The sequence below is a fragment of the Canis lupus genome, chromosome 15 (assembly GCF_011100685.1).
Source record: "Canis lupus familiaris isolate Mischka breed German Shepherd chromosome 15, alternate assembly UU_Cfam_GSD_1.0, whole genome shotgun sequence".
NCBI lineage: Eukaryota > Metazoa > Chordata > Mammalia > Carnivora > Canidae > Canis > Canis lupus.
Genome location: NC_049236.1, coordinates 44,974,866 through 44,998,164, shown reverse-complemented (window position 1 = coordinate 44,998,164; position 23,299 = coordinate 44,974,866). Strand labels below are relative to the sequence as shown.

At 45.4% G+C, this 23,299-nt stretch overlaps 1 protein-coding gene across 1 annotated transcript; it reads right to left on the bottom strand.

Moving 5' to 3' along the window:
* Positions 1 to 11: 11 nt before the first annotated feature.
* On the bottom strand, positions 12 to 21,910 carry REELD1 (reeler domain containing 1). Its single transcript, XM_038559175.1, is given in 11 exon segments — positions 12 to 339; positions 1,287 to 1,373; positions 2,115 to 2,283; positions 2,286 to 2,493; positions 4,352 to 4,470; positions 5,118 to 5,302; positions 7,543 to 7,675; positions 7,678 to 7,764; positions 16,088 to 16,286; positions 17,119 to 17,198; positions 21,892 to 21,910. Coding segments are annotated over 11 exon segments (1,614 nt in total).
* Between the last annotated feature and the right edge of the window lie 1,389 nt (positions 21,911 to 23,299).

The window sequence follows — 23,299 nt, the reverse complement described above, 5'->3', positions numbered from 1 at the left end:
CCGCTCCGGCATCAGCGCCCCCCGCAGGCCGCCGAGGGACACCGCCGTCTGCCGGTGGCAGTCCTGGCGGAGCAGCGGGCGAAGGCCAGTGGCCAGGAAGGCGGCCAAGGCGGCGGGAAGGCCAAGCAGGATGGCCAGCTGGGCAGTCCCGAGCTGGGTCCCCTGCAGGGCACTGCCCCCCCCCCCCCGTCCCACCTCAGGCCTTGGGTCGGTCTTCCCGGGGTACCCCCTTCTCCCCCTTCCACGGTCCTCCCCACCCTGGGCTCCCTGGGCTTTGACTGAGGCAAGAAGCTGGCAGAAGGTCTCGATGCTTCTGACCCGCTGCCAGTGGCAGGTGACCTGGAAGCGGCAGAGGTGGGGAGGGCACGGGGGGGAGGGGCGGTGTGGGGGGTGGAGCGGCCTCAGCCTGGTTCCCAGGGAGCCCTCCAGAGGAGCAGAGGTGCCGCGGATCCCTAGGATGGACGGTGGACACGGGGGACCTCATCACGGTCCTACTGGAGGACTCCATTTTGTCCTAGAAAAGCAAAGGTGGGGGGCGGGGAGAAAGTCGAAAGACCTGGTCTTTTTCCAAGCTGCCACTGAATGTTAATCGGTGTTCCAGAAAGAATCCCAGGCAGCAGCTGAAAACGCAGCCTTGTGCCTGCTCCTAAAAGAGCTCACAGTAAAATGTGATGTGCCCTTGTGATTGACGGGGATGAGGTGGCTAATGGAAACCCCACAAAGAGAGCATGGAGGCCACTTACAAGGATAAACTTAGGGTCCTTAAGAGGCTTCCAGACCGATAGGCACCATTATCATCTCCAAGAGCCAAAAGCTTTGAGTGTCTTTTTACGCTAGGACCCATGCAAGAGGGCATTTAATCTTGCTGGAGGTTCCAATAAATTTGAGTAAGAATATTATACCATGTTTTATTTTGTGTTCCTTTTAAGACTTCGAAGGAATAGTAAATCAGTGGACATGTATATTTTATATTGCCCATTGATCTAACCTCTAGAACCATACATGGTGTTTTGAGGCCAATGTTATAAACAGTGGTGGAGAGCTGGGGAGATGGGAATTATTAACTGAGGCTAAGCGGGAAAACAAATCACTAAAACTATCAATTTCTACAATTGTCGATAATTTCAGAGACACTGAGTATAACAGAAAGGCTGGTATTGATTGGTAAAAAGATGCTGTGCATATATTATACCCTTGTCTCCTCTCAATTTTGGTTCCTAGTCTAATAGCTCTGCTTTCCTAGCCTGGAACCTCCCACACTGGGATCAAAATATCAACCTCATCACCCACCCACAACCAGGGCTGTTACCTGTTCATCCCTATCTAAGGGTGGGCAAGTTTCCAACAAATCAGAGCTTGGATCATTCTGAGTCCTAAAGGGAAGGATAGAAGGGCTAAGAGAAGACTAAGTAGACAGATCAAAAATCAACATTTCCACCATTGTTGTGTACACTGACAAAATCAGATTTCCTTAGAAAGACTCCTGAGTTTGGAGTTAGGGGCTAAAGGGTATAGGGGGAGAGGGGCGGGGAAGAGGCAGGTGAGAACAGTAACAAAAGACTCACTGAATGTTTTTATTTATTTTGCATAAAATATGTATTTGTATACTATAAATTTACATATCTCTGCTCTAAAACATATATTCATATATAATTTTATTTGTAGCAGCATATCAGAGATCTCATCCTGTCCAAGAAAGTGCAGTTTCCCCAGGTGATTTTCATACCCAGCCCTTTGGGCCAGTCGCCCTTCTACAATCAGGGTTTCTTTTTCTTTCTTTCTTTTTTTTTTTTTTAAGATTTTATTTATTCATTCATGACAGACACAGAGAGAGAGAGGGAGAAGCAGGCTCCATGCAGGGAGCCTGATGCAAGACTTGATCCCTGGTCTCCAGGATCACACCCTGGGCCGAAGGCGGCACCAAACCACCAGGCCACTGGGGCTGCCCTACAATCAGGGTTTCTTGTGCACCTAAGAAAAAATATGGTGAGATATTTTCCTGTCAGATGCCAAGAAGTTTATGTTTCCTAAGTTGGCACCCCAGTTTGGCCAGTTTGGTGGGATAAGTTTGGCCTTATCCCACCACAACACTGAATGGCCCACTCATCCATTACCTGAGGTGGGTGCTAGGGATGGAAGCAATGCCCTCTGAGAAGAGTCTCCTGAGAGCAGTGAGTCTCTCCAGCCCACGGATATCCAGGGATGGTTCTAGGATTAGGTTGCTGTCCCCCCTGGGTTGCTGGCCATTGCTGATTGCAGTAGCTGTGGGTGAAGATGATTGGAAAGAGTCTTTACATCCCCAGGAAACTCTGTCACCCACAAACTTGCAGGAAAAGGATCTAAGCTGTTCTCCTCTGCAGCTCCAGTTAGGGAACCAGCAAAGACGTTTGCAGGCTGAGGAAGAGTACTGGGGAGACTGGGAGCTAAAGAGAGATCCAAAGACACCACAAAAGACAGTGAGAGTATTTTCCTTGTATTGATTGGCATAAACAACTATGATAATGGGGTAAATACTGGAGACTTTGATATGTTTAGGGCAAACCATTACGTTGGGCCACTCAAAAGTATCAATAAAAGGATGATCTGCCCAGTGATATAAGCTCTTGACCAAGTGGCAAAGGACTTGATTTTTAACATCTTTTTTTTTAAATAAGTCTCTGGTCCTCTGTACTTGTGCATTCTTAACAGCCACCGCTTAGGGAGCATAGAAACCATTGTGACCACTATATTTTTTCATACCTCTGCCAAAAACTGTTTCTAGCTAGAAAAAAAAAACAAAATCAGAATCCCACAAATCAAAGATTTTTGAAAGCCCTAGGTCTTTCCTGCCATATTATCAACAGGAAAAGTCTCTCCCATGATGATAATGACTTGAGCCTCTGCCATGGGCAGAGTCAAGATCAGTGCCCTCCACTGCCCTCCACCTTCTCATTTCCCATCCATGACTGCCCAACATGACAGCCTAGAGCTTTAGGAATAAGAATTAGAAAGAGTGCAGCAAGCAAACAAGCATCAGTTTGGAGTCAGATTATTGTCTGGGTTCAGCTCTCCACTCTGCTAACTCCTGTTTTGGGGCAAGTCCACCAGGAGCATCAGTTTCTTCTTTTGCAAAATGGGACCAAGAATGGTTCCTAGGAATAGAGCTGCTGAAGAGGTGAAATAAAATCACTAATATAGAAGCATCGAGCACAGTGCCTGGCACAGGTGCAGCCTGCAATGAGGGTTTACCATGATAACGGTTAGGATGACGATGGTGTTTGCAAAAAAAACACATTAGCAGAGGTTTCTCTGGCCAGGGCTCTAACTGGGTTGGAATGCATTTTTTTTTTTCTTTTAGGGCCACTCTTCTCCAAAGCCTTTGTCACTCAAACATTGAGAATGAAGTGAAAAACAAAGAAACCTAAAGGACACACAGAATGTGGCAAAAGCTCGACAGTTTTAAACTCCTGCCTGAACTCTGAATGCATTCGGACATTTCCCATGGGTACATTGTATGATGGGCATTGGTGTGGGTGCTGGGGATGCTGCATAGTGGTGGCTGTTGTTTCTGAACTTGAAACCTAGGAGAGACTCTTAGATGCTCAACCTTATAAAATACAGTGTGATGAGACCTTTAAAACCAAAACTAAGAAGGCAATTACATTTGCCTCCCAAGGAGTATGGGGGAAATTTTCACAAAAGAGTTATTTGAACCTCCCCTTGAAAGAGAAATAGATTATCGGGAGGAACAACCCAGTTTGAGGAAATGTCAGAAAGCAAAACATAGAGATCATGCCTAATGGGTTGGGTAGACCCCAAAGTGTCCTGAGGGTCTACTGGGAAATAAGTTTGAGAAATATAATACGCTATTTTTTTCAGTACACTATCTTCTTAATGTGAAAATTCATAACTCATAATTTGTCTACTGCAATCTTCTTACAGTTAAGAAATCTATTCCACTTTGCTAGATGACATCCCCCCACCCCCACCACAATGCACATGTACGCACACACTCCTTCTTCCTTTGAGAAACGCTGGGGTTTGTGTAGAGGAACGGGCAGGAAAACAGTCTGGGCCAAGAAGGGAGGAATGTGTGCAGCAGTGTACTAAGGGGTTCACCCTGTAGTGGCTCAGACAGGAGTCTGTCACCTCGTGGGGGACAAGGTTCCCAGCGGGGTCCCAAGACAGCCTGCAGGGACAACATGATGCAACTTCCCGACACCTCACTTTTATTCGTATTCATATTAAAACAAACATGCTTGGGATTAAAATGCAACCATTGCATGACTTAGAAAACAAAACATGAGACTTGGACCACACGTTGGATTTGCAGGGTCTTCTTCAGGCCACAGCCAGACCTTGAGATCTTTACTTTTAGGAGTATCTTGGCAGGAAGGTTGGGGGAGTGGTGCGGGGCAGTGGGGAGAAGACGGTCTGGGGCAAAGGCAGGGTGCGGAGGGTGGCCCAGAGTAAGCCGCATGCCTGGGTCCGCTAGAGCGAAGTCAGCCGTTAGTACGTGGCCAAGAGCAAAGGACCCAGTAAAGGGAAGTGGAATTGAAAGGATTAAAGGTTGGATCTTCGGTGCAGGTGGCCCTTCTGAGTACATCGTTCAGAGCCCTTAACTAGAAATAAATCATGGAAATGAGTTCCACATCGCCAGGAATGTTCAGGGGACTATTGGATTCTCTAGCTGGATCCTCTCGTTTTGTTTTGTTTCAGAAGTTCATGGGCCAAAGGAGTCTCGGGTTATGTGGTGAGCCCGGGGGAAAGTCTGTTGCCTTCAAAACGGGACTCGGTGCTCCAACCCCGGCTTCCAGGAGCCCTGTACCTACCATGGAAAGTGACGATTAAAGCTGGACACGTTTTTATATAAAAAGAAGAAAGGACCCATGTCTTTCTCGTGCTCTTCGGGTGGCCCCAGGGGTCTGCAGAAACCCCCTGCGAGGGCGCGACGACTGGGAGGTGCAGGAGGTGCAGGAGAGGGGGGAGGGGGGAGGAGGAGAGGGAGGGGGGAGGGGGGAGGAGGAGGGGGAGGGGGGAGGAGGAGGGGGAGGGGGGAGGGGTGCTGCTCTTGGGCGCTGCGGCAGTGTCGGCCTCTCCAGCCCCGGGCCGCAGCACCGCTCGGCCGCGGCCCCTACGGGCACACCGGGCACACCGCTGCTCTAAACTATGGCCCAGCCGGGCGGCCCCCGGGCCGCTTCCTCCGGGTCCCTCCTGGCTGGGCCGCGGTGGCCTCCGCCTGGCCCGCGCCACGGGGCCGCCGGGCTCCCCAGGTGATTCAGTCCTCTCCCAGGAAACGAAATACGACTGGACAACTGATAAACGGTGGATAAAGAGAGCAAAATGAGGCAGGGATTTAATTTCCTTTAAATAGAAGGGAGCGCCTGGGTAGCTCAGTGGTTGAGCGTCTGCCTTCGGCTCAGGTCATGACCCCGGGGTCCTGGGATCGAGTCCCGCATCCGGCTCCCCGCGGGGACCCTGCTTCTCCCTCTGCCTGTGTCTCTGCCTCTCTCTCTCTGTGTCTCTCATGCAAAAATAAATAAAGACTTTTTAAAAATAAATAATATCTGAAGAAGAACAAAAGTCTAAGTGAATAGAAAAACTGAAGACATGATCGTATTGCCCTTTAGGTGACTGTGCTCTCTTTAAAAACAAACACTCAGAAGCAGCAAATAATTATTTTTTTATTTTATTTTAAGATTTTATTTATTTATTCATGAGAGACAGAGGCAGAGGGAGAAGCAGGCTCCATGCGAGGAGCCCGACGTGGGACTCGATCCTGGAAATCTGGGATCTCTCCCTGAGCCAAAGGCAGATGCTCAACTGCTTAGCCACCCAGGCATCCCAAGAGCAGCAAATAATTAAAATGGGGAAGGACATGTATATATCAGTTACCCTCCTGAATAAATACAGGCATTAAAAAAACTCATTTTGACTAAAAGATGTCTTCTTGAACTATTTAGTCTCAAAAGGTTTCGTCTTCAACTTTATTATTATCCATTACTGGTATGTTGTTAATTGAATTACTCTGTTAATTGAAAATTTCATAATTCTGTTGTACAATCTTAGAGCTCTGTTGTAATTGTAGATTCCATTGGAAATTAGAGATAAATTGTTAGTACTCTAACTAATATTTTGAATACTTAATGGCTTTCTGTAGTAAAAATCACTTTCACAAACGTTATCTCATTTACCCTTCCAAAAATTTCACTGACATAGGGATAATTGGCTAGGATCATTTTTCCCACTTTAAGTATTCAGAAGGCAGTTATAAAGATATGATCAATTTAGCTGAGGTCATCCAGAATACTAGGTGCAAATAAGAGTCATGGCACAGGCCTCAGACATGTCCGTCTGTCACTGTCACTGTAGGTGAGGATCCGAGAGGTGAGTGAGCACAGGGCAACTTTGGAAGAGGCTTCTGGTCAGGTGACTTCACTGTCAAATGGAGACAATAATTTCTAAACTACTTCCTACGTAGCACACAGCAGCTCTGATGGCAAACCCAGAAATAGAAATGGAGACGTTGTAAGAAATAAAAGGAGCTATACAGATTTAAGGACTTCAGATAACACACGTCCCCTGTCCTGGATTAGAACCAAAGCCCCCCAGGCAGCAGCTAGTTTACACTAATAGTCAAGTGGATACTGACCTTCCCAAATGGGCAAACTCATTAGGGCATGGGCTTTTCTTCCCTGCTGTCCTGCCTGCTGAGTTAGGCCACCAGGAAGGGATGGAAAAGGTGCACTGTGGTGGGGTGGGGGGCAACACAGCTCATCTGTCATTATTCCCAGTGCAGAAAGAAATTCTGGTGAGGAAGACAGCATGGCATGTGGATGCCTCCACCCTCAGGCACAGCCTCTCCCATATATATATGAGCGTGTGGGGAAAAGAAACTGAGAAATATACACCTTTCCCAAGAGTAAAAAAAAAAAAAAAAAAAAAAAAAAAAAAAAAAAAAATTATCTTTCTTGGTAAATGCAAGTATCTGAAAGGAAATGCAAAGCAAGTGTCCCATTTTGAGTAATGATGCATATATGGGGTTTCCTGTTGCCAGGAACTATTGTAACCACTTTGCATATGCTGGCCCTTTAATCCATATAGAAGCCCCTGAGGTAGGTGCTGTCATCATTACGCACATCTGATAGGCCATAAGCCAAGGCACAGGGACCTCAGTGGCTTTCCCTGTGCCCAGGAAAGTGTCTATTCATCTGTCTGTCTCAGCCTCTGTCTTTCTCACTTTTCCCTCCTCTCCCACTGGCCCTTCTTGCTCTGGTCAGGATTTCCTAGGGAGGTTGGCCAAGATGCACCTGTGGGGCCAGAGAGGAGGGGAAATCATGTATTCCTGGACTGTGGATAATGACAAAGAGGGGAACTGGGGGCAACTTCTTTTTTAGATACCGTCTGCATGGACTGTCTAGTTGAGGCAGTCCTCATCATCCTGCCCTTGTCATTAGGTGGCTGGAGGTAGGGGCCAAAGCATGAAGGAAGAGAAAGGAGAAGCTCCCTCTCTTCAGAGTGTAAGGCTCCATTAGCAAGAAGCAGCACTGCCCTCACTCTTACAGGAATCTGATGTCCCCCACAGGCTGGGCAGGGGATTTCCACTCGAAGGACAGGTTTCTCTTCCGGGATTTGTCAGAGTGGGTGATTGTGTCAGCCTCTTGAAAACAAGCCATTGCTTTGGAATGAAGAGGAACAAAACAAAAGTGCCAGCTACTTGATGATCAGACACTCTTCGAGCCTAAAGTAGAAATCCCATGAAATCACAACTGCTCCTCACGGTCACTGCAACAGAAAACACCCATCCAAGGTGAGCACTCTTGATGTGGTTCTGTTTGGCGATTTTACATGGTCATGTTCAAAACTAAAAGCTTAAGACCAGCCCCCAGAAAGTACACAATTCATTCGGGAGGAAAAAAATGTTGAAGTGCTATTTCACACCCAAAATAAACTCCGTTTAGATCAAAGTCATATCAAAATTAAATACAAAAACAAAAACAAAACAAAACCTAGGAAAAATACAGTTTTTAAAAAAATATTGTAGTTGGAATGCTTTTCTAAGAAAAACCCAATTTCCTTAAAGAAAAAGATTATTTAAAAAAATTGTGAATATGGGATCCCTGGGTGGCGCAGCGGTTTGGCGCCTGCCTTTGGCCCAGGGCGTGATCCTGGAGACCCGGGATCGAATCCCATGTCGGGCTCCCGGTGCATGGAGCCTGCTTCTCCCTCTGCCTGTGTCTCTGCCTCTCTCTCTCTCTCTCTCTCTCTCTGTGACTATCATAAATAAATAAAAAAAATAAAAATAAAAAAATTGTGAATATAGGAGAAATTAAAAGACAAATTATAAACTGAGAAAAGTATTTGTAAAGATACAAAACAGACAAATATACAAAGAGCAATGGTGAATCAATAAAAAGATGACCAAATCCAAAATTATCAAAGGACATAAACAGAAAATAAAATAAAGTCAGTCATGGTTTATTAAAGAGGGCACTTGTGATGAGCACTGAGTGTAATATGTAAGTGAGGAATCACTAAATCCTACACCTGAAACTGATTTTACCATATATGTTATAAAACTAAAATTTAAATAAAAACTTGAAATAAAAAATCATGATTTAAAAAACAATTATGAGACACTATTTTATACCTACCTTATTAACAAATTTTAATAAATCAGTAAACAGTATTGATAACACGGGAAAAATGAGGGCACTCATTTGCTAGTGCTAGAACTAGAAACCATGCAACTCTTTGAGGGGGTAACCTAATAATATTTTCCATAGTTTATATGCAATTACCTCTGATACATGTTACAACATGAAAGGACCTAGAAAACATTACAGTAAGTGAAATTAGCTAGATACAAAAATGACATATTGCACAATTCCACTTACATGAGGTACAGAGAGCAGGTAAATTATCATAAAGACAGAAAGATTACAGAGATTACCAGGGTCTGTGAGGAGAGCAGCCTGGAGATTATTGTTTAGTGGGTACAGAGCTTCTGCTTGAGATAATGAAAAAGTTCTGGAAATGGATAATGGTGATGGTGTACAACAGTGTGAATGTACTTAATGTCACTGAATTGTATACTTCAATTAGAATGGCAAATTTTATGTTAAATATATAAACATATTATTATATTAATATATATTAATATATTTTTAACACACCAAAAAAGCCCAGAAATGCAGTTTCCCTTTGATCTAGCAATTTCACTTGCAGGAATTTTCCTTATAGACATAAATAATATGGCAAACTCATTTGTAATTAAATGAGTAGCTAAAACCAGGGTCATAACTTTATAGGCTTGGTAAATGCAGCTTACTGTCTGTGATCATTTTATTTTCCATGCATTTGAACTTAACATTTATATACATTTTTAGTTATTATTTAAAACTGGGTATTATGCTAGGCATTGAGCATCCATGAACAGTATAACATAACCCTTACCTTAAAGGAACTCACAGATCAGTGGGATCCCAAAAAAAAGGAGAAGACTATAATCTCAGCACAATAAAGTCATAACTGACCCTCACTGAATCCACGAAGTGCTCCTTTAAGCTGTTTATTATGTATGTTAGTTAGTTCCGGTCACAATCCAATTACACTTCCTTCAGGTCTTTTATTAGAATTTGGGTGTCACAATATTTTGGGTCATTTTTACAGCTAACATAGTGCTTTGATTTTTGCCATTTTCATTCCCTTAGCCACAGAACACAGGGGTGCCCACATATTGATCCCCTCGTGCTGGGGTGCCTAGGTGCATACTGCGGTGGTTGGAGCCCCCAGGAAAGTTGTCTCCGGCTTTGAGTGGCCCCTTGGATTTGCCCCAGTGTGCTTTACATATATTATCATTTTACATATATTATCATTTAACACCACGCTGTATCGTGATGTGACAAAGTTTGGGAAGCTCTGTTGGAGTTGAATTTCATCTAAATTTCTGAACAGCCTGAATTTCATTTTGGGGAGTATGTTGCTGTGGGTGCCAATATGTTGCTCACACACTTCTTCCCCACTCTTACCAGTAGAACGGAATGATTGGGTAAAACAATACACATAGAGTCAATTGTATTTTATTGTATTTTATTTTTTTTTGTCAATTGTATTTTAATTTATCCCCTCTAATTGCCATCAAAAGGGGGTAGAGCAAACACTGCTGATGTGTTTGAGTTCACGCATGGCTGCATAGACACTTTCCAGTCTACACTCGGCTATCACCTTCAGCATCCATAGATTTCTTCTCTGCTTTTTCATCTGGGAGCTTGGTCCAAGGTCAGCAGGCATGACTCTAAAGTGTGTGTGTGTGTGTGTGTGTGTGTGTGTGTGTGTGGTGGGGACACCACTCTCAACCCCTAAATGCCCCAGTCCCTCATCCTCCTGAGACATGATTCAGAAGGGTGTTTCATGTGGTTTCTCCGAGGGTCCCTACTGGGACTGAGTTCCAGGTGCCCAAAGCAGTGACAGGCCCAATCTCACACTTCTTATTGGTGTCTCTCTCTTCTGTGTCTCCCTTTCCTCCTCTTACTTCCTGGAATCACCTCCCAAATAAACTCTTGCCCTCAAGTTCTTTCCCTGCTTTTGCAGGCACTCGAACGAAAATAGCAGGAAATACTCTTCACTCTGCAAATGATGTAGTTTTAAATAAGGAAACAAAAGTCTGTTTCACACATACACACACCATACATGAAGTTTGTTCAGGGCAATTTTATTCATATCTTATAAGAAGGATGGATAATTTTTTTATAACAGTGCTATTCGTGCCTTCTTTTATTTATTTTTATTTTTTCATTTTTTATTATATATAGAGGGAGGCAGAGGGAGAAGCCGCTCCATGCCGGGAGCCCGACGCGGGACTCGATCCCGGGTCTCCAGGATCGCGCCCTGGGCCGAAGGCGGCGCTAGACCGCGGAGCCACCCGGGGATCCCGTGCCTTCTTTGCAAAATGATTATCAATATAGAGATTAGTGATGCGGTTCTCATGATACAAATGTTTCGTGCTTATCTTTGGCTAAATAATTGCTTCTTAGGATTAAGTGGAACTTTAGCCAAGGAAATTCCTGCTTGGAACAAACACAGCTTGGAATTTGTCAGTAGGTCCGGGAGGGGGGGGGGGGCGGGGTGCACAGCCTCTCCCATAGGAACCTGAAACCGCGTGGTGGTGGGGGGGGGGGGGGAGCAGGACCTGCTGGTGGGAGGTGGGAGGTGGGAGGTGTGATGCGGAGCTCGCAGCTGGGCGCGAGGCCGGCCTGCGACGGTGGCCAAGACCCGCATCCTGCCCTTTGCCTGTGTCACGAGAAACAACAGCTTCAATCCGATGCTATTTCAGAAAATGACATGAGGTCCTCTTGAGTGTGACCGATCTGAATCCTCGCCACCCCTAAACCTGAGATACGGTTCGGTTCGTGCTGCCTCCCCAGCTTGCAAGGGCTCAAGGTCGAGATGGAAAAGACGCGCGGGGTGGGGTGGGGGTGGGGGTGGGGGGTGGGGGTAGGAAATGCTTCATTTCTAAACACTTTTTTTGTTGTTAAAACCTCTCTTCTTATAATTTTCTCATAAGACCAGACTGTTTCCTTTTGAAGAGGATTTAATTAAGTCAAAGAAATAAGACCAGCAAATATTTGTGTCCTGGCGTGAACCTTTACAAGCTGCCTGACCCCCAAGAGCTCCAAGGCACTCATCCTGGCCGAGGGAGCACCCCGTATCCAATACGGTCACGCAGCGTGGCATGTGGCGGCTTGGGTTCGGGTCTAATCGCTACGATTGCAAATTACAGAGTAGAATAGTACAAAATTTCTGCCAACTATCAGTTACTTAGAAGCAATTGTCAAATTTTCAACACTTTGCTATCTTCTTCTCCTTCTCCCTATTGACTTGTTATTTCACTACTTTTTCACGGAGATGAGCAGAGAAAGTGACACCCAAGCGGATCCACTGTGTACCTTGTTAAATTTACTGGGGGGAGAAAAGCCCAGGAATAGAATACATGATTGGAATAGAATAAAATGATTGGATAAAATAACATTTAGAGAGTAAGTTTCATTTTTCTTTACCAGCTCTAATGCCGCTGACAGAAAGAATTAAAAGTCGACTGTGTAAAAGAAGTTCTCAAATGAGAATGATGTGAGAGATAGCAAACAGGACAGGTAAAAGCTCTCTGAATAAACATGTAGGGCTGTTACGAATTTTTTAAAAGGAGTTGTTTGTTTTTATATTTTTAGATACACAGGAATTTTCAAAGTTTAACTAGTATGTTGATCTAAGGAGCCATAGGAGGCAAGAACAGCCCCTCCTTTCTACTAAGCTAGTTTTAAAAGGTAAAAATAAAATACTTTAAATGTAGTGAAAGTAGCTATAAAAACAATGGGCTAAGGGAGATAATCCAAACAACCAAATAATCCAATGTCATCTACCCCCTTCCTCTCTTCACCCACCACCACCTCTTACATTGACCAGACACAAGGAGACAGGAGGGTGACCTATAACTTCAATCTTTTGGACTTAAGAGTCCTTCAGACGAGAACTTTCTCTGCTAAGTTTGCTTTCTGTGAGGGGAAAAAAAAAAGTCAAAAACTTCTGCACCACAGGGACCATTCTTACAGTTTCCCAGGCACATTAGGAGATCATGAACAATGAGCTGTTAAAGCACATTCTCAGTTGAGGGGACCCAGGGCTTTCCCATTTTCTTCCAGAAGCACTACAAGAATATGTCCTTTGAGCCTTTGTTTGATGGCAGAAGGTGGTCTCCTCTCCCCAGATCAGATCAAACACCAAAGCCTACAGAAGGAGGTAAGGGCCATGCCCCACAGACTAGGTCACAGCCTCAAATACCACCCTCCCCTCTTTAAGTCTTGAGGTTTCTGCTTTCTCACTAGCCCCTGTCTACTTGAACCCAGGAAAACACCCACTCACCGAGGGACACACTTTCCTTCAGGCTGGGTGGACTGGCTCCCCCGCTCAGGGTTGCAGAGACACATCTTTAAAACAAGTCTTTTCTTCTCTCTTCTGTTTCTCCTCTAATGAGCAGGACAGCAGCTGTTACTGCTAATCCCCAGCAGCCACAGGAGCCGTCCCTCAAAGTCCAGATCCAGCCTTAATCACATCGGTTTTCTCTAGGGCCACGTACATGTATTCACACACGGTTTCCACACCAACACTGTTCAAGCCTGTGTGAAGAACTAGAGGGAACCAGAACTGGTGTTGCCCATGGCTGGCATTGGCATCCTCGGCAGGAGCCGGGTGCCTTCATCTTGGTTTCCCTCCCAAGGGGAGAATGCCTGAATCGAACACATTTCCTTGTTCTCTGCTTCTTGAATCGATGGGAACTGAAGAAGTGATCCCTGGTGCCGTGGTATTAAATGCCATGGCCAGAGAGCAATGTTTGTTATAAAAAAAGCTACACAAGCCCCTTCCCTCCTCTTTCATTGGTACCGAAGCTGGAATTCACAAAATTGCAGGCATATGAGAATCACCCAAGACACTTGATAATAGCACGGGGCCTGGAGATTGGCGGTTCTCAAGGTGGGGTTCCCAGAACACACCATCAGCATCATCTGGAAGCTGATAGAACTGTAAATTCCTGGACCCCTCTCCAGATGAATTAGATCCTATCTCAGATCCATAAATACAGCAAAATAGAGGAGGCTCAAACAGTGCCATGGTATATGATTCTATTAATATAACATTCTGAAAAAGACAAAAGTATAGAAATGGAAACAGGTCAGTGGTTGCCAGGGGCTGAGGTTGTGGGGAGGGCGAACTGCAAAGGGTAGCACGAGGGAATTTGGTGGGGCGGGGAGGGGATGCAACTGTTCCGGATCTATTGGGGTGGCAGTTACACAACTGTGCATTCTTGTTCAAACTCAGACCACACATCGAAGCTGTACATCAATAAATGCCGTATATAAATAAGTAGAATAAACAAAAAATGGAGGGGACAGATACACAGAAGTAGCTATTAGGCAAATGACCAGTGGGTTATCATAAAGGAGTTACATGAGATTAACTCCATGAGAGCCCCAAATCCCTCACCGAAGTTACATTTGAACTGTACCTTAAACACTGAGGAGAATTTTTCATGGCAGTAAACACTGGGGAGCATTCTAGAATGAGAGGAATGCATTGAATACTCTTTACTCCATGTCCTGGCTACAGTCCCCTGGAGAGTCTTCCTGTTCAGAGTATGGTCCTTGGACCGGCAGCATCAACATCCCCCAGGAGCTGGTTAGAAGTGCAGACTTTCAGGCCCTCCCTGCAGCCTGCAGATCCACTGAGTTCATTTCTGCTTTTTTTTTTTTTTTTAAATAAAGATTTTGTTTATTTATTTGAGAGAAAGAGCAGAGATCATAAGAGGGGAGTGATGGGGGCAGGAGGAGGCCGAGGGAGAGGGAGAAGCAGACTCCCTGCTGAGTAGGGACCCTGATGTGGGGCTCCATCCCAGGACCCCGGGATCAAGACCTGAGCCGAAGGCAGATGCCCAACCAACTGAGCCACCCAGGCACCCCCGTTTCTGCTTTTTAACAAGCTCCCCAGATGACTTTCAAGCACATTAAAGCCTGGAAGTATTTTTTTTTATAAAGTTTTTTTTTTTAATTTTTATTTATTTATGATAGTCGCACACACACACACGGGGGGGGGGGGGGGCGGGGCAGAGACATAGGCAGAGGGAGAAGCAGGCTCCATGCAGGGAGCCCGATGTGGGACTCGATCCCGGGTCTCCAGGATCGCGCCCTGGGCCAAAGGCAGGCATTAAACCGCTGAGCCACCCAGGGATCCCAAGCCTGGAAGTATTGTTCTGGAGAATCTGCCCAGGTGTCAGCCCTTGGAAGAGCCCCCACAGTGTGACAACCTCCCATCTCACCTGACTGATAAATCAGAGATGATCACTTTACCAAGACTAGGTGATCCATTGACTGGGCAGCAACCCATCAGCTACCTTGAGGATCTGGACTTTTCAAGGAACACAGATCATTTGAGCCAAAAGGTTAAGAAAAGCTGGACTTGGAACAGGTGGCAGGGCAAGCCAAAACTGAATTTCATTCCTGAAACTCCTCTGTGGCCTTCTCCTTTATTAGAACTCGTGTGAGGGGCTTCTTGTGTGTTTCCTTGTTTGTTTTCATTTTTCCACCTTTAAAACTTGACCGTGGAGTCCTGAACAGGGCCTGGTATGCTTGAAAGAGAAGATTGCAAGGCAGGAGGAAAGCAACCAAAGTCTGAAGGGATTTGCGTATCATAGTGAGGAGGTCGAACCACATCCAGTGGGAAAGAAAGGAGTTACTGTGGCCGCTCAAGCAGTAGAGCAGCAAGACACGCAGCTGGGATTCCATGAAGGCAGTTCTGGAGACGGATGGAGGGCCAGCGCCAGAGATGAGGGGCTGTGTAGGCCAGTAGGAGATGAGGGGGTGAGTGGTGATGGAGGGGGGATGGAGTCAGGAGAATCATCTGGAGATAGACTTGGAGACAGACAAGAACAGAATGCAGGGTGCCCAGAGAGAATTCCAGCATGGACAGTGTGGGGTGAATGCAGGGAGAGCTGTGGCCTGACCATTAGGCGTAGTCTCCACTCCAAAAATCTTGATGAGGTGAACGACTTACCGAGGAAAGCACTCACATAGAGACGACAGTCTTACTGCTGTAAGCTTTGTTTTGGAGCCAATTTGCTTGGCCTATGATGGCAAGTAGCCATGAGGTGATGTGCCCTGAAACCACCAGAGGAGGTTGAGCCTTCCCGGCCTAGGACTCCAGTATTCCCCGAGCAGAATGAAATCAAGCTGATGAAACCTGGCTCCTCTACGCTTCTGTCCGACCAGGAACAGGAAATCTCCATCTCCTGCTAAGTAATAAAGGAATCTGGGTTGGGGTGGCTCGGAAATTAGAGGGCCTTCCAATGCTATTATCCTAATTTTCCAACCTTATGTGGCTGCTTAAAAGCTGTTTGCTCAGATGCTTCCAGGCTGACTTCGAGTCTTCAGCCCTCCAGCCAGGCTGGGGCCTCCTGCCCAGAGGCCCAGCGAGGCCTCCCTCTCTGAGGCTCCGGCACAGCTCCCTGCCGCTGCCACAAGTGGGGCACAGCTCCCTGCTGCGCAAAAGTCCCGCCACTCACCCATGTCATACTTCTCCTTGGATACCAGGAAGCATTTTGCCCTAGACATGGCCCCATGGCCTGTCACACCCCCAGCCTCCTCTGAGCCAGCAGCAGGCCTGAGCCGGTCCCCCCACAGGGCCGACTGTACCAGAGCAGTGCCCTGATCGTGAGGGAGCTCCTCCTCAGGCAGGGCCAGGCCACATCCTCTCCTGGGACTCTGACAGAGAACACAGAGGGTTTCTCTGTCCCAGCACTGGCCAATAGAAATACAATGCAAGCCACGTAGGTCATTTGGATTCTTCTAGTTGTCATAGTTTTATTTTTATTTTTTTAAGATTTTATTTATTTATTCATGAGACACACACACACACACACACACAGGCAGAGGCAGAGGCACAGGCAGAAGGAGAAGCAGGCTCCATGCAGGGAGCCCGATGTGGGACCCAATCCCAGGACCCCAGGATCATGACCTGAGTTGAGGCAGAGGTTTAACCACTGAGCCACCCAGGGGCCACTCGTTGTCCTATTTTTTTAAAGTAAAGAAACAGGTACAACTTATTCTAATAACACATGGATCTAACTCAGTATATTGCAAACATTATCTTTTCATGGGCAATCACACAAAAAAGTATTATCAAGATCTCTTGCATTCTCTGCACAGGAAGCCTTCGGGACCCAGAGTGTATGTCGCACTGGCAGCGCCTCTCAGCAGACGAGCCACGTTTACAGCTCAGAGGGGCTAAGTTGCTACCGCATCGGGCAGCACAGGTTTAAACCAAGGAAGGTGGCTGAGCCAAGAGGTCATGATGCGGGGCCGGGCCGTGTCACACCGTGCGCAGGATGTAAACAGAGGCAGCGAGGCTGGGGGGAGAAGACACTACCTGCCAATAGTGACACATTTACACGGTGACTCCGTAGTACAGGCACTGGTGTGGGAAACCAGTAGGTTAATTACCTCGTCAGTACCCACAGCAACACTATGAGGTCCAACTTATTTTCACCCCATTTTAGAGATGAGGAAACTGAGTCACAGCATTTGCCCAACTTGCCAAAGATCGCACAGCTTTCAGGCTGTGATAGATGGGGTTCCTTGCTACAGGGTTGCCACCTGCTGCCTTTGTGACCTCATCTAAAAAAAAGAGATAACCATAATTTTTGCCCCAGAGTATCCCAGAGTTCCTCTGAAGTTTCACTGAGGTAATAAATAATAAGCGGTTAGCCCTTCGCGTGGGAAGGGGTCAAAACACATTTCGTTCAGGGAACGACCAGGCTGGCTGAGCTGCAGAGATAAGGCGGCCTGTGCCCAGAGAGCAGAGGCCCCTGGCCATGTGGCCCCCACGGGTGAGCGCGACTGGGACGAGCGAGAGGGGGGCAAGGACAAAGCCAGAGCAAGGCCAAGAGCATCGCAGGCTCCTCTGGCCCCAATCCTGTTCCAAAGTGAAGAAGGCCAAGCTGTGTGCACCAAGAAAGTGAGAAAATGCTGTTTTTGCTTGAATCTGCTTGAGCCATCTCACACTGGCAGTGTAGTGGGACTTGACATGTTAACGTAACTGAATCACCACGTTGACAGCCCATGGCCCTGACGAGGATAGTTACAATAGGAATCACAGGAAAATCTGGTGGTGGGTTTTCCGGTTATAAATGAGAAGCTCTGCGTCCTTCTGCAAATCATTTAACTTCCTTGGGTTACCTCAGGTGTAAAATAAAAGGTTTGGATTAAATAATCTCTTAGATTTCTTCCAGTTTGAGAATTATACATATTTTTAAAGTTTTGAGTCATAAAGGTAGAAGAAAGAGTTAGACTGCAAAGCATCTCGAGATGACGTGGATATGGCACGTAATTACAGAGTGGCATATAAATATTGCCGGCACTGACACCACCCTGACTCACGACAACCCTAGGAGCCAGCCTTAAAAAAAGTTTTTTCAGGGATTCCTGGGGGGCTCAGTGGGAGCATCTGCCTTGGCTCAGGGTGTGATCCCAATGAGGCCGCCATCGGGCCCCCCGCGGGGAGCCTGTCTCTTCCTCTGCCTGTGTCTCTGTGTCTCATGGAATAAATAAATAAAATCTTAAAAAAAAAGAAAAGGTTTTTGCAAATGCCCATTGAAACCTCAAAAAGGAAGGACCAATAGGGCAACAGAGCTCACAGTGCCAGTTCCACCTCTGGGACCATAATTCCAATAAACACATGGACATTTTCTTCATGCTCAGTCTCTGGAAAGAGCACATGTGCCTTTGGTGACTAATTATCAACCTTTTTCCCTTTTTTCATGCCTCGGTCATAAATTGCCATTGAATTTGAAGAATGTTTTTACATAGACATTGGCTATTCTAGGATCCTTATTGTAGTGAGCATTCTGGAATTTACCAAAATATTTTTTTTTTTTTCCCTAAAGCATACAGGTTTCTGGAGTGCTAGGACAATGTGTGTAAGAAAAGAGAAACAGGGGATCCCTGGGTGGCTCAACGGTTTAGCACCTGCCTTTGGCCCAGGGCGTGATCCTGGAGACCCAAGATCGAGTCCCATGTCGGCCTGCTTCTCCCTCTGCCTGTGTCTCTGCCTCTCTCTCTCTCTCTCTCTCTCTCTGTGACTATCATAAATAAATAAAAATTAAAAAAAAAGAAAAGAGAAACAGTATCCATTTTCTTCAAACCCAGCTTTAATTTACTTAAAAATGGGCAATCAATGGGCATTCTGTACATTTAGCAAGTTTGGTGACTTTTGTTTCATTCTTCAGGATATAGTGAACTTTCTTCCAAGAAAGAAATAAAGAAAGGGAGGAAGGAAGGAAGGAAGGAAGGAAGGAAGGAAGAAGGAAGGAAGGAAGGAAGGAAGGAAGGAAGGAAGAAAGAAGAAAGAAAGAAAAGAAAGAAAGAAAGAAAGAAAGAAAAAGAAAGAAAGAAAGAAAGAAGAAAGGAAGGAAGAAAAAAGGTTGATTTAGTGCTCTTCTTCTACCCAGTTATCCTCTCCTCCATTCTCCCGGTTAAAGAACAATACAGAGGACATTAAAACTAATCACTATTTGAATGCTGATTATTTGCAAACATCTAAGGCATCTGCTGATGCAACAAAATATCAGCAGGATCTCTCCTCTGGAAGCTGATGTGTTGTTGCTGGGGGCGTGGTAGTAAGATGGAAAAGAGAGAGCTCTGAAGTCAGAGAGCAAATTAGTTTTGTAACCTTAGATAGGTGAATAATGTTGGTGAGCTTCATTTTTCCCATCTGTAAAATGGGGTGACTATTAGATTCTTCAGAAGAATGTCATCAAGACTAGATAGGCTAGCACAGGGATGCACAGCAGTAAATGCAAGCCATTGTCTGGAAAGGAGACAGGATTTAGAGCAGAGAGGGATATTTCAACTAGAGGCAAGAAAAGAGTTGACCTTAGGGGTGAGGTGGGGTTTGGATAGAGAGAGAGGAGTAAGAGAACATTCAAAACAGGAAGGATGGCTTGAAGAAAGGCGTGACAGTGGAAGGGGCTGATGGCATTGGCAATAATTATCCAGAAATAAAATAGGGTGCATCTGACATACGGGTGATGGTGACAGGGCTGTTGATGGGAGTAAACGGAGGTAAAAGGAAGACTCAGTAAGATTTAGAGATTGTTTGTAAGGTGGCCAAAGTGGTTTTAAAAATCGGTATTTAGAAAGCCCGAGCGAATAATATAACTACATCCAAAATAGGGAAGTTGGTGGCATTCAATTTTAGATATGCCGACAACGCCCTCAGCACTCAGTTACTCCTTCAGCCAGTCTCTAAGTAAATGCCTGCCAAGTGCAGGCCACGTGCCCAGGGCTGGGGATCTGAAGATGAGGAACACAGTGTCTGCCCCTCCAAGGCTGACGATGGAGACTAATGCATCAGCAGATAATCACAAAACAATGGGATAAATGGTTAGGGGAGAGAGGATCGTGTATTGTTACGGCAGTATAGAAAATGAGTATCGAGGCTTCAGAATGTCCTCTTCCCTTTCAAGAAACCCAAACATTCGCATCTTGTGATTGGATGCCAAAAATTAGCCTCGAAGCTCAATGTTGAAATAATTCCAGGGATTTCTACATATACATGGTTTTGTAGCATCTTTTTTAGGATCCTATGCTATATGCACTGTTTATCCTCGTGGGCACGTGGACTTTGTGGTGCTCTCATTCATATCAACTTAGTTCTAAACCCCTGGAAGGTCGGAATCATCTTAAAATTACCTAGCTCCCACCCATAGCACAATATCATGCTAACCATAAGTCATCTCTTAAATAATTTAGTATATCCTTTATTTTAATCATCCTTCTTCCAATTTTTCCAGGGAAGTAGGAAGAGCAGCTCCCGTTTATTGAGCTCTTATTACATGTCAGGGACACATCGAACACTCGCACAAACTCTTCTAATCCTCCCAATGACCCTATAAAATATGTGCTAATACCCTCCCCACTTTACAGATGAGGCATAGAAAGCCTTAAATAACCTGCCTGAAGTGACAGTGCTAATAAGTGGAAGAGCTAAATTGTACATCACTGCGGAGGAGCTCTGGAGCCTGTGCTCCTAACCCCTGGGCTATGACACTTGCCATCAAATGTTTAAGAAAACCCAAAGCATATGGAGGGAGTGGCTTGTGCTAGATCAGAGGGCAAATGAAGGGAGCAAGACTTCAGTTTCCTATTTCTGGCACCAAGGTTTGGAAGGCCACTTTGGATGAGTAAAAAACCTAGTTAGATCTCCTCCCTGAAGATCTTGCATTTTGACCCTGCAAACCTACCATAGAAGGCAAACCACTTTCCAAGGCATGCAAGAAAAAGCCATGCGGTGGGTCTGGACTTCATGGGTCTTCCATGTTGAAATCTGCCAGGTGTTTCTCCCTCCTTCTGACTATAGCAGATTTTCTCCAATTAAGGAACGTTTTAAAATTGTAAGGATACAATTTGTATCCTTACAATTTTAAAGGATAGGGCGCCCGGGTGGTTCATTGGTTAAGCATCTGACTCTTGGTTTCAGCTCAGGTTTTGAGTCTCAGCATCCTGGGATAGAGCCCCAGGGGTGGTGTGGCGCTGTACACTCAGCATGGGGTCCCCCTCTCCCTCCCCCTGCTCGTGCTCCATCTCTCATTCTCACTCATAAACAAATAAATAAAATCTTTTTAAAAATTCTAAGGCTATATTTTTCTCCTTTCCCCCTCTCTTTTTAAAATAAAGAGCATAAGAAAAAATAAAATCAAAAGCATAGCATTCTGTCTCAATACCTAAACACCATTGTTCATTTTGTCACTCTCCACGAGCCCTTTCATCTCCCAGCACGGAAGCAGTCATAGACGAACAGAGCTTATTCTCCTTTATGGAAGCCAAACCCAAACCTCTTATCATTTCTGCGTCAGAAGGAAACAAATTTGGTTAGCCACATCAACCCCCAGCCTGTTGTCGATGGAGAATACCAAGATCTTCGAATGTGAAAGCCTTCATCAAAATTTTTATTTTTTTCCCCAACTTTTTAGACATTTTTCAAGGCAGCTCCAAAGGGCAAACTCCAAAAATGATTCTGTTATAGACCATGTCTGCAGGACAAATTCCTTCTTCTGTTTTACGACCCTCAACTCCAGAGCTGGTCTGCCTTCCCCCGTCACCACCTGGAGCTCTGTCGCATTCTGTTACCAGTTACCACAGCTCTTTGCTCTATTAAACAGACACCTAAAACCGACAGGCCTCATGCACTGGCCCTGGTAAACAGCATAGAAATCATCCTCTGGGCCCCTCAATACTGCAGCCATACTTACTGCTGGATTTGAGCCAAGTCCCTACAGAATTACTGAGGTCCTCCACACACCCCTCTAACCTGTGAAGCTGGCCCCCATCTTCGTGAGTTTGAGACACCGCAGAGAACTGTACTCATTTACCTCCAACCATAGGGCAGTGTAGGAAAGCAGGAGAGAAGTAGCAGACTTCCCAATTCCTGGACCACTGCCTCCTTCTTCCTTCACACAACAATGCTGCAGTGAGGTCAGCAAACTCCACGAGGCAACAACAACACCATTAAAAGTTTAAGGAGAGATCCCAAGTTGGCTCAGTGGGTGAAGCATCCGGCTCTTGATTTTAGCTTGAGTCATGATCTCAGGGTTGTGGGATCGAGCCCAGCATTGGGCTCCATGCTGGGTATGGAACCTACTTAAGAGTCTCTTTCTCACTTTTTGTCTGCCCCTCCCCACTGCCCTGAAAAAAAAAAAAATTGCTTTTTCATTAAAAGAAAAAAATTTAAGGAAAGACCTACTGTAGGCCGAGCCATAAATACCACTTAATTCTATTGCATCGCTCTACCTCAGGCCGTGGTATTTGCCTACCTCATGATTTGGAGGAACAGTGATATTTTTGTTAGCATCACTGTTATTCCTGCCACAAAAGTATCAGTAGTTCCCTCCCAAAGCCAGATTCACACATGTATTCCTGAGGGACCTATAGTTAAGCAGAAAATATTAAGTATTTGAACATAGTTTAAAGGTAAGCAAAATTAAAATATGGCAGTCCCTTAGTATGTTTTGCTTTCCTATGTCACGTGTATAGAAATGACAGTTTGAAATATACAACATACAGAACAGTCTCGTGTAGGATTTACTCTATGTAGCCAAATTCTTTAAAACTACATATATTACATGATATATAAACACACCATTTAAAAAAGGTTTTTTTGTTTTGTTTTGTTTTGTTTTTACCACATGTGTTATTATCTTATTTCTCTGGATTTTTGTTTTTTGGGTTTTTTTTTTTTTAAAGATTTTACTTATTTATTCCTGAGAGACACACACACACACAGAGAGAGAGAGAGAGAGAGAGAGAGAGAGAGAGAGAGGCAGAGACACAGGCAGAGGGAGAAGCAGGCTCCATGCAGAGAGCCCGACATGGGACTCGATCCAGGGACTCCAGGATCATGCCCTGAGCAGAAGGCTCAGGTGTCCCCTTCTCTGGGTTTTTGAATGTTTTCAACCCACTAAGAATGGATGATTGGCAGGGATCCCTGGGTGGCTCAGTGGTTTAGCGCAGCCTTTGGCCCAGGGCGTGATCCTGGAGACCAGGGATCGAGTCCCGTGTCGGGCTCCCTGCATGGAGCCTGCTTCTCCCTCTGCCTCTCTCTGTATCTTATGAATAAATTAAAAAAAAATTTTTTTTAAGAATTGATAATTGGCTCAGTCTGAGCTTCCTAGCAACTAAGTGAAAGAGGTAAACATAACCAGTTGTCTGCTTCTTATCTG